Here is an 11,899-nt window from a genome sequence, read left to right as displayed (position 1 = left end):
AACTGGAGCAGCATTTTAAAATTATAGCAGCACAGTGACAGCATTTAAAAAAAACACACAAAAAACAGATTAGTGTGCTTAAATACAAAGAATAGTAGCATAGTAGAAGCATAGTAAATAAAATAAAACCGAACAAAAACAGTGCAGCGCATCAGAACAACTGAGTTATCAGTGAGCAATGGAGTTGATCAGTCTTACGGCCTTAGAGCCTCCTGCCTGTGTGGTGGGAGGGTATCAGTTTATGATACTGACCGCAATGCACTGTGTGAATGCAGAAGTCTTGGGTGCAAACTGTACAGCTTCCTCATGAAGTGCTTCATTAAACATTGATCTGAAGTGACTCAAATGAATTTGACAAAGTGAAACTTAATAATGGTAATAAGGTCACAGGCCTCACTTTTGCCATCGAACAGCTTGTCAGTCGATTCTTATCAACTGTGAACCCCTGAAAATGGAAAACTGTATATTAAAATGTCTCTAATTTCTAAACACTTAATGCAATACTTTAGTCAAACTTTGAATCAAAGGTGAAAGACTGCACTGTAATTACATCTTGATTGTTTGATTTTAATTCCCCTGTCGTCTGGAAATGCAGTTTCTCTAATAAAGGATAGAATAGAATAGAATAGCGCTTTTATTGTACATGTACAACTAAATTATGGAATTATGGGTGCTCCACGACATCTGTGTAGGAATAAAATATAAATAGACAGCAGGAATAAATAACAAACAGGAGAAATGTAGATATAATCAAGAGAAAGACACATTGGAGAACAAAGTGTTTGGAAGTAGTACAAGTTATTGAGTTATGGGGGTTAGTCAGACTGTGGCACAGATTGGTGAGGTGAGTGGGCAGGGGTAGCATTGGGGGGGGGGGGGTGTAAGGGGTGTAAGGGGTCACCTGTGACAGCACTGTTTTTCCTGAGATAGGAGGATCTGCGGATTTTTTTGGGCAATGTTAATTACACTTTGTGTGGCCTTCCTGTTCTCCTCGTGGCCCCTGTGTACCAACCCAGGCAGTAGAAGAGCAAGCTGTTGGGTCTGTGCTTTCAGCAGGCCCGCTAGTTCAGAGCAGGGCTGGACTGGGACAAAAAATTGGCCTGGGCATTTTGACTGGTGACCGGCCCTTTGAGCGAGTACTTGGTGACTGTGGAAAGGAAAAACCCAATTTTAATAGAAATAAGCCTCCAGCAGAACCAGGCTGAAGAAGGAACAGTCATCTTCTGTGAACAGCTGGGGGTTTGAACACCCCATTATGAACATTGTATCATTTGTCTTATACTAAATTCAAGTAATGGAGGGAAGACAGAACCCTGAATGCCTGATTTCACAGACGTCATCTCCCAAATTCCTCCTCTAGTAGTTTTTGATGTAATATTTGCGAAAACTGGCGCTCTAAATGACATCCTGCTAAAGTCTTGGTCTAATCTCACTGAGCTCAGTTACTTGGTCCCAGTTGCTCTCTTTGACCTCAACTCTTAGACCTGAGCTTCAACATTTTCAGCGAACTAACATACTGAAAATCAATTACATTTTCAAAATCTGAACAATTTGACAGTTTTGAAAACAAAATCTAAGTTTATTTGTTGGTAAAACCTTAAATTTATAAAACCTGCAAAAAATAAAGCTTTTAAAAGGATTCAGGCATTTTTTTTTCACCTTTGTGACTCACATGCTGCCATTTTCTGTGGCTAGACAAGCTTAATAATGGCATCATCCTTGTCAAATGGGGATAGATACATACCATTGTCTTGGACACCCCTGGGTGAGGAAACTTTTGTGCAGTAATGTACATGACATTTCACACAGGATATACAGAAACATGAAGTATTATTAGTGAGTGTTCTTAAAGACCACAAAGTAGAAACAGGAAGCAAGCAACCCACTTGTGCACACAAGCCTTAAGATATTCACTTAAGATGTGAGGGCAGGGAGGATGGCTGCAGAGCACAACTTGTATGGACTTCAAAAATGCTAAAATGATTAAATCAATTAAAAGATCTCTTTGAAAAATCCCTTTCAATAAATAAAACTTGACAACGGTCGAGGCTCATCTAAAATACTGGGGAAAAAACCATGAAAAAACAAAAGGAAAAACGAAGACAAGCATGCAAGCTGCAGAAAGTAAATTTTTTTTCATTGTGGTGTTTTATTTCATGGACCAGTCATACTTGGGTTTGAGTAGACAGACTGCAGAAGTAGCAGCATCTGTGGGAGTGAACCATCCAACTTCCTCTTCCTTGTACAAGTGATTCACTCTGAATTTACTCCATTATATTTTGTCGGTTTGACCTCAATGGTTACAGCTTGGTTTTTTCTTTTGTTCTGTTATCAAGCTGGTGACAGAAACAACTTTTTTTTGGAATAGGTAAGTTTCTTTTATCTTGTTTAATGAAAAACCACTGACCTTGCATATATATATATATATATATATATATATATATATATATATATATATATATATATATATATATATATGGTCAGTTTTAATGCAAATAACATTTACTTTGCAAAAACAATTTAAACTGGACTTTTTTTTTATTAGACATGGAACAACTTAACTCTAAAAATGGTATATTAAAAACAAATTAGCCATAGTCTGATTTTATTTATATTATATTACTGAATTACTGCAATTCTAATGAAAAAAGAAAATTCAAAATTATCCTCAGGTGGAGTTAATTTAAGTGTAAACTGTTGGACTGTGTTGGTACATTTACACGTCATATGACACAAACAACAGTAAATAACTATAGGTTAAGCAGTATGCAGGTTTGTATTGTGTTATCTATGGTTTGTGGGTATGGTAGTTGCAATTCTGTATTTTTCAGAGTTTGGGTATCTACTTCCATGTACTTTACACTACATGTTTTCTGAGAATCCATAGCATGAAATAACTTTAGGCTGATGAGTGACTAGAAAGTAGAGGTTAAGCAGTATTAAAGCAGGCAAGTTATTTCATTTTGAACAGCAACTGCTCTAGGTTACCAAGCAAGCAAGCAAAAAGTGTTACATACAAGGAAACCTTTATGTAGCACCTCATCTCTGCTGCTTCATATTTGTTCCCTAAAATGGGGCCATCTGCTTGGCCTAGCTCTGCTAGTTCACTAATGTCAAGAAAAGAGTTTTTGGGGGTTCTTTTAATCAAAATAGGGTTTTTTTTTTTTTTGGGGGGGGGGGGGGGGGCTGTTAAAAAAAAAGAAACTGACTGTATATTAAAGTGACACTAACGTAGGTATGTACATTTTTTATTAAGTCCATGCCATCACCTATGGATATCTGTAAATCTAACCCTTTGCCATGACTGTAAATACACTGGCTAAGCATCATTTTTAAATGTGAACAGTGAAGCTTCAAATGGATGACTGTGGACGTCTCATATACGGCCCCTGGGCCACACCCAGCTCCTGACACAATTATATCTGGCCTTTGAGATAAATTCATGTGTCATGTGTTGTTAATGGCTCGTTGGTATGTGAGATTTGAAACTTCAGCCCTGCTAAAAATCCATGCAGACAGGGGAGAGAATTTTTTTTATGGGCACACCATGCAGCCAATCACATGCAAAGACAGACTGGGGTCATGCCAATATGTGGAAGAAGGAAGGGGGGTAGACATTCTGAAGACACCGAGTGTAGTGGCACAGGCCAGGTAGACAGAGAGAAGGGGAATGCATATGTGTTGGGAAAAAGTGAAGAAATGTAAAAACGTAAAGTGAGCATCATCTGGCTGCAATTCAGTGACATTGCAGACTTCAAAGCTGGGTGCAGAATTTATCAAATTAGGAGCTGGCTATTTTTATTTTCAGTCATTTTCCAATGTGAAGAACAAAAGGTTTCAAACTTGTCCAGGCCTTAAATCTCATTTGTTCCCCCTAGTAGTAGTAAATGTATACAAAGGCTTTTATGAAAACACTGAATAAAAAATTGCTTCCTTGAAAAAGACTAAATGTACAGATCATTATTGAATATTACATAAAATAAACAATATAAAAACTATATACAAAGTGTCTTTGAATACCAGACGTCATGTTGTTGCTATCTGTGGTGTGAACGCTGAATGGTTAAGAGTAATTTCTTCTCCTGTCATTTTCAGATGTTATGAACAACTATTTTTTTTGCCCCTTCCAAGTTTGTCAGAAAACTGAAACTGAAGTAAACAACATTTCAACATGCTAGCTACAGGAAGTGTGTCTCTGCTACTCAGCTCATTTCTGTTCTGCTTCTGTTTCTATAACCCCTCACATGCTTTTTCACTGAAAAACTGCATAATTCCCTATCCTCAAGAGGAAAATAATACATCCATTTTATGCACAGACCATGACCTCACTGCTATTCCAGATGACATTCCCAGAAATGTAACATCACTGAATCTCTCCTCAAATAAGATTTCAAACATCACCTGCAAAGATTTAAGAGATTTAGCTAAGCTCAAAATTTTAAACGCTGAAAGTAATGTGATTGTACACATTGATGATGGAGCTTTTGCAGACTTGGCAGAGTTAACGGTTCTAGTCTTGGCTAGAAATAACCTCTCAAAGGTGACAGAAAATATGTTTCGGGGTCTTTCACAATTAAAAGAATTATCTCTGAATAAAAACCTGATCTCATCCATCTCGCAGGCGGCCTTTCAGTCCCTGGTCAACATAATCTCAGTAGATCTGAGCTACAATTCTCTGTCTGAAATTGCAATTATTGCTCCAGTATTAACACTTCCACACTTACAAAATTTGTGCATTGGGGGAAATGATTTTACTTCTTTCCAGTCCTCCGACCTACCTTTAAATAGCTCAAACATTAGGGAACTGGATATAATTTGGTGTAAACTCAGAAAATTCAGTATTACAAAAGACATGTTTCCTCATCTGCAGTTACTGGACTTCAGGAGATGTAATAGTAAGATTGAATGGAATGTAACAAACAAAACATTCTTGAGGAGCCTAACTTCCCTCTACTTGGATGGGAATAATGTTACTTTTGAGGCATACAGCAAGATGCTAAAGACTGCTGCCTCACTTAAACATCTTAAACTGTACTTCATGAAAATTCCGATAAAACGTGGTCTTATAGATATTGCCTGCCAGATTCCTTCTCTACACATTCTCGATATAGGGAGTAGCAAAATTACCCACGCAAATGATAACCTGCTGCGGTCTTGCTCCCAACTTACTGAGCTTAGTTTACCTTTTAATAAGATGGAAACAATGTCTGATCATGCACTCCAATCAATGACACAGCTCAAGCACCTGGACCTGCAGAAGAACGTTTTATCCAAAGTGCCGCTTGCTCTCCGGGGACTCTCCAAATTGGAAGTTCTGGACCTGAGCTTCAATGTCATCAGTGAACTCAACAGCTCTGACTTTAATCATCTGAGGGCACTCAGACACCTCAATCTAAACCACAATCGCATTTCCCGAATCACACCGCATATTTTTCAAAATCTGCCTAATTTGAAAGTCCTGAAAATAGAAACGAATGGAATTTTTTCTTTTGAGCATAGCTTCAAAGGAAATTTAGAAAAACTAAAATATTTGTATTTGAACAACAACACTTTGGCAGATTTACAGGAAGGAGACTTCAAAAAACTCCATTCCCTCGATCACTTGGAATTACAATCAGACGACAGTTGCATTGATCATTCGGGAATATTTGAAGAACTTAAAAGTCTCCAAACTCTTAAAGTGTCATGTAGGGGTTACGTAAAAGAGTATTTTAGGGGACTAACAAACTTAAATACTCTGGTCTTCCATATTACCAAAAATCAGAACATACAACATCATGCACATCCTTTCTTATATTTAACCAAATTGAAGAAACTTATTATCTTTGATAAAAGGGAAACTCACGAGGATATTCCGTCAGACGTACTTAATGGTCTGACATCTTTAGAGTACTTATGGATGGAGAAATTTTTTATGGGGTCATTGCACCCCGACACATTTAAATACACCCCCCAGCTGAAGTCTCTGAAGATATCTAATAGTGAGATTTCAAATTTAACATCTGAAGTGTTCTGGCCTGTCCCAAACCTGACAATGCTCGACTTCTCTAACAACAAACTCAGATCTTTGGATTTCCTGGCTGATGCCAAACTGCAGGCACTCACCTGGCTGAAACTCAGCGACAATACATTGACACTAGTCAGTCAGAAAGTGATCAACTCCCTCCATGCTTTGACCTATCTGGATCTAGCTTCCAACCGCCTAACATGTGAATGCTCTAGCATTGATTTTAATGAGTGGATTCAAAACAGCAGCCAGACACAGATCGTTAATGCTCACCAGTACACTTGTGCATTTCCTGTGAGCCAACAGGGGAAAAAATTCCTGGACTTTGAAATCGACTCCTGTCGGATGGATGCTAATTTTCTCTACTTCATTTCTAGCTCTAGTCTAGTTGTGCTTACTCTTCTTATATCCTTCATTCACCACTTCCTGAGGTGGCACCTCACCTATACCTACTACCTCTTCCTGGCCTTCCTCTATGATAATAAGAGGAGGAAGAAAGGTATTCCTCACAGCTACGATGCCTTTGTCTCCTACAATGTTCATGATGAAGCTTGGGTCTGTGGAGAGTTGCTTCCAGAGCTGGAGGGTCAACAGGGCTGGAAACTCTGTCTGCACCACAGAGACTTTGAACCAGGTATAGATGCTTTTCTGATGACTATGAAATGCTGGAAATGAGAAGCCGAAATGTTGATTCTGACTGTTTGAGTCAAAGTCCTGCTCGTTCTTCTGCATCGCTCACTTCCTCTTAATATCTTTGTCAGCAATTTAAACTTCTTTTTTTCAGACTTGGTTTGGACCCATTTCTGTTTTTCATTTCTATATTTGTTAAGTGTTACGTTTTTATACCAAATAATGTGAAATCAGCACGACAGCCAGTGCAGAATTTTCAAAACCAGCAGACACAAATTAATCAGGACCAAGAATTATTCTTTTAATTTCACAAAGAATTCACCTGCCATTTCTATTGTGCATTTTTAAAACAGGTAAGCCCATTGTAGAAAACATCACAGATGCCATCTATAACAGCAGGAAGACTATCTGTGTGATCAGCCAGCATTACCTGCAGAGTGAGTGGTGCTCCAGAGAAATCCAGATGGCCAGGTATTGTCAACATCTTTGTCCTTGCACCCGATGATGTCACTATGCTCCTATGCTTATTCAACTGTCTGTTCTGTTCTGTGTGTGGTGTCTTTAGCTACCGTCTGTTTGATGAACATAAGGATGTGTTGATCATGGTGTTTCTGGAGGACATACCAGCCAAGCAGCTGTCTCCATACTACCAAATTAGGAGTCTGGTGAAGAAGCGTAGCTACCTGAGTTGGCCACAGGCTGTTCAGCACACTGGAGTCTTCTGGCAGAAAATACAACAAGCTCTCAAGAGAGAAGAAAACCCTGCTGAGCACAGGTGCCTCCTCACTGGCTACCAGAGAGTCATCCAGTGAGATTTACCGAGGTGGAAAAATCATAGATTGTATATATCAATCAATCAATCAAGTCAAAATGCAGTGAAATTGGACCCCTTCCGACCATAGATACATAGCACAAACATCACATTGGAAGACAGGTTGGAGAGAGGTAGAATGGTAAGAACAACAATGAAAAATAACATCAGGGACAAAAGGAGGAAAAACAAACTCTACTCAAACTGAGCTACTAACTGGTAGAGCAGTTTGAGGACAGTAAAAAAAACACCTCAGCGCAGAAAAGCACATGAATCTTCACATCTTATACCATGTAAGAAGGATGCGACATGCAATGGGGGGAAGCCATCGCCAGCTTGTTGCAAACAAACTGCATTCCAGTTTCACTTCAATTTCAATGGTTCTAAAAGGGAAAACAGCCCTGTGCTGCCTTGACCTGTGACCTCAGTGAACACTTTCTGGTCTGGTGGACTTTCCTGGAGTGAATGTGCTATTTACTTTTTCTTTTTCTTTTTTTGCCATTAAAGTATAAATAAAACTTTTTTTCATCATTGATATGCTTGAAAGAAATGCTATGATAATATGTGTTATAACATAGCAACATGGTAAAGCTGTAATAAAGGCAAAACAATGTTTTTACATGACAGTAGTTACATGTTTTATTTATTACATCATTTTCAGTGTTTCCATTAACAGCACCAAAAATGTTTTTTAAAAAAAATCATAACCATAAATTCATAATGGTGTTGTTCTTTTCCCCCCTATAATTTATTGTGATAGGTTTAAGCACAGTACGAGATCCAAATGTTCTAGCCTAACTGCCCAGTAGCGACCATATTTTAGGTAAATTTTATTCTAATTCAAGTTACTTTCAAATCTGGGACTCTATTTTTTATATTTAACACAACATTTATAATCAAGTATATATTCATACTTTCCAGACACTCCTTTGCCAACACTGAATTTAACAAAAGAAAATGAAAAAAAAGTCTGAGAGTTTTTGGTTTGTAAGTCTGAAAACAATCACAAAGGGTCTGATTGTGTGAATAAAAAAAAGTATGTTTATTATTTCAAACAGATACTTTTAAGTGCAACAGTGTAATTCATATACTCATATAAAAGGAAAGGAACGGCCAACTTTACTTCAGACTGAAGCCATAGTCGCACAGAAAAACAAGGCTGGGCTCATGATGCATATTCTTTAATCAGTGATAAAATTGTGTTTTCAGTCACTAACTCTGCTCATATTCGTCCAAAAACACTGCACATACAATATTGGAACACATCGTAATTGTCTAAATGCCTCAGCTCAGAGAAGTCCGAATCCAGATTACTAATTTTCAGACTAACTCATCCTGACTTGTCATTTCTGTTTCCATGAATTGACCGGTTGGATAGAGATTAGACCATTGTCCAGAAGAAGGGTGAATTGTTGGTCCAATACATCCATTAATAGACACTTTCAACTGTGGAATTAAAAGTAATGGACATGGTCGTTGTTTGTGCACTGCAACTTGGAAACAAAGCCAGAGATTTCTTGCTCCCCTCACCTGTGACTCTCTATTCATATTGGGCTTCAACGATTCTGGAAATCTGTTTTCTTAAGCTGTAGTTGTAAAGATGCAACCTTGGCTCTGACATGACTGGAGAAAAATGAGCTCACAGAAACAGGAAGGATTTGGAATTACGTTCATTCTATGATGAATGGGTGGATGACTGGATATGTAAAGCGCTTTGGGGTCCTTAGGGACTAGTAAAGCGCTATATAAATACAGACCATTAAGTCCAGCACTCCCAAACAATCCCAGTTTCTCATGGGAAAATTATTTTCCCACCTCTACTCTAATGGTGTATAAACTAGTGGTAAATTAATCGATTGTAAACGTAATTGTAAAAAAAAACAACCCAAATCTTCAAACTTCTAAAGTTCTGAAAGGTTCACTGAGCTTTAAGTCATTTACCAGGCAATATATGTATGTCATTTGTCGCCTTCTTTAATAGCAGGTAAAATGTCATCAGTACCTTTTTTTACTCGCACAATGTGATGCTTAATGGGGCACATGTGGGCACTTGTGTGTGTAGGTGGTGGAAACCATGGCCACATTCGTGCGGAGATGAATTTGCTGAAGCCAGAAGAGAAATGAGGAGGTAAAAACTGAAAGTACAACACCATCTACTGGCTAACATGAAGCAAATAATAAAAGGAGTGCTGGCTTTTTATCTATGTAAAGGCTTAATTTCAGGACAGTTGTGCTGCCTTGATGTCATACAATCATTGGTGCTTTTTTGCCATTTTAACTTATTTAAAATGAGAAAAAAAAGTTTTGTTTCCTTTGCATCCTTTCATACTGAGTAAGACACTTAACATCAAGTAGTGAATTAGTAAAGGTGAACACAAGTTATAGTAAAATGCTATCCAATGACATCCAAAATTCTTAATGTTTACCTTGAATAGATTTAAATTATTTTCTTCTTGCAGAGGTTTCCTTACAGAGCAGCAATAAGGAATGCCTGATTCTGTATTACCTGAAGACCAGTGGAAACCAACCAGCTGCCATGCTGAGTCTTGAGGAAAGCTGTGACTAGAGTTTCTTTGTAGTTCTGTACGGTTTCTGTTGGGTCTGTGTTTCCACAAACCCCACTAATTCTAGAGACTTATTCATCATGAAGAAAACAAGACAGTCGATCGATCGATTATTTGCGCAAGGGAGGCCTCGTCTGTGTCCACCACGAAAATGACCCCCAGATCTGACCTCCTCCTGCTGCCTTTTAATGAGAGACAGTTCACACAAAACACGTCAGAACAAAGCCACGCCCCCTTGGTTCTAAGACAAAGCATTTTATGTATATGTGTGAAGTTCTGTAAGAATGTGTGTGTGTGTGTGTGTGTGTGTGTGTGTGTGTGTGTGTGTGTGTGTGTGTGTGTGTGTGTGTGTGTGTGTGTGTGTGTGTGTGTCAGACCTCCTGCTGACCAAAGGGTCGTAAACCCAGGAAGCTTACGTCAAAAGAAACAGATCTTTCAGATAGGATGTATCTACAATAAAACCTCCCCCAGCACAGAGTGGTTGGAGAGGTGGTCAGGATCAAAGGAATGGCTTTGATCCTACTGCTTGAACTAAGACTGTACAAATTTAAGAAACACAATGGCAACATTCAGCAATTAGACTTAACAGTTTCTGTTCTACTTCCAGTCTTAAAATTGAACTACCAAAAACAAGTCAAACCACCCCCTTGTAGTTTCATGTACAACAGAAACCAAATAAAGTCTGTGGTTCTTGTTCATTAACTTTGTTTGAAAAGCATAAAAATGAGCTTCCATTTATTTTCATCTGAAACAAAACAAAATTATAGCAAAAAAGTAATGCTTAATGTAAAAAAAAAAAATCTAACGACAATAATTACAAATAATAATAAAAATAGTTAACTGGATTATGTGTTTTGTAAACAATACTATTCACTTGAAAAGCAGGAAACAAACCAAACCAGTAAAATGAAGGAAAATAAAAATTATATGGTACTAACTCTTTGTATTAGAGATACTAATGTTGGCTATTGTCCTTGTTCAGACTTGAAAACCACCAACGGGCCATCTAAATAATAACACCTTATTGCATGCATTAAACCAACTATAACATCTGGATGCACAGATCAACATTAGAAGGTGAGGGGTTTAGTCTGTTTGGCGAATGCATGGTTTGGTTTGGGTTTTGTTTAGTATATAACTGAAACAAAAACCTGGGGCAATTCTGTCCTGAAAAAATAAAAAGAAGGTTAGGGACTTGGAACAAAAAGTCACAAAATCTAAAAGAGCAGATAACAAAAAAGGCAAAAACAGAAGCAGGAAACATGGAAAGACACAAAACAGAAGTGAGGTAAAGTTGAAGAAGAAGGAGAAGACTTTTGTAAAGAAGCCAAACAAATGCAACGCGAGAAGGGGGGGGAAAACAAAAAAAACAAAAACTGGGCAACCAATCAAACCACAGCGTACAAGAAAAATACCTAAACAAAAGAGCCAATCGGACGTCATTACTGGCAGTGACACAACAGTCCCCCCTTTGACTTTTTGAAAAACTCCTTTTCCCCCCGTCAGTCTTCTAAAGGATCTCAACTTCCCCGTGTTATACGTATAATTACTGCCAATCACAAGGTTTGTATCGTGGAATCACAGCCTCCTAATCTCATTTATGATTGGTAGTCTTCACCATTTCACATCAATGTGCAACATTCTCATAGTTAGATGATTACCTCTAAATTAAACCTTTGTGATCACAAAAAGCAAGTTTATTGAGATTACTTTGTTTCTTTTGTATTCTCAAATAATTACATGAAGCTGATTACAAAAATTTATTATTAATTAAAACATAGGTCCAAAATGAGAGTTGCAATTTTCAAAGCTCCAGAAGTTTTCGGGTTTTGTTCCCTGTCTGATGATGAATCAAGTCATCATTTTTAATTAGGAAATAATCTTTAT

General features: G+C 37.8%; 1 protein-coding gene across 1 annotated transcript; it reads left to right on the top strand.

Annotated features, from left to right (window-relative positions):
- The first annotated feature begins 2,114 nt into the window (after positions 1–2,114).
- LOC145421816 (uncharacterized) lies at positions 2,115–8,072 on the top strand. Its single transcript, XM_080292669.1, has 4 exons — positions 2,115–2,368; positions 4,096–6,641; positions 6,991–7,108; positions 7,203–8,072. Exons 2-4 carry the CDS (start codon positions 4,172–4,174, stop codon positions 7,447–7,449), a joined length of 2,835 nt encoding a protein of 944 aa, XP_080148795.1. The 5' UTR covers positions 2,115–2,368; positions 4,096–4,171; the 3' UTR covers positions 7,450–8,072.
- The last annotated feature ends 3,827 nt before the right edge of the window (positions 8,073–11,899 follow it).

This window comes from Astatotilapia calliptera, chromosome 3 (genome assembly GCF_964374335.1).
Source record: "Astatotilapia calliptera chromosome 3, fAstCal68.1, whole genome shotgun sequence".
Taxonomy (NCBI): Eukaryota; Metazoa; Chordata; class Actinopteri; order Cichliformes; family Cichlidae; genus Astatotilapia; species Astatotilapia calliptera.
The sequence above is the reverse complement of the archived record's forward strand: the minus strand, read 5'-3'. Positions and strand labels throughout refer to the sequence as shown.

What these genes read in the sequence shown, in the direction of transcription:
- LOC145421816 (XM_080292669.1), top strand. Translation starts at nt 4,172, where the DNA reads ATGCTAGCTACAGGAAGTGTGTCTCTGCTACTCAGCTCATTTCTGTTC. An exon ending in CCACAGAGACTTTGAACCAG is followed by an intron (nt 6,642 to 6,990) that starts GTATAGATGCTT and finishes TTTTTAAAACAG; the next exon opens with GTAAGCCCATTGTAGAAAAC. An exon ending in AGAGAAATCCAGATGGCCAG is followed by an intron (nt 7,109 to 7,202) that starts GTATTGTCAACA and finishes TGGTGTCTTTAG; the next exon opens with CTACCGTCTGTTTGATGAAC.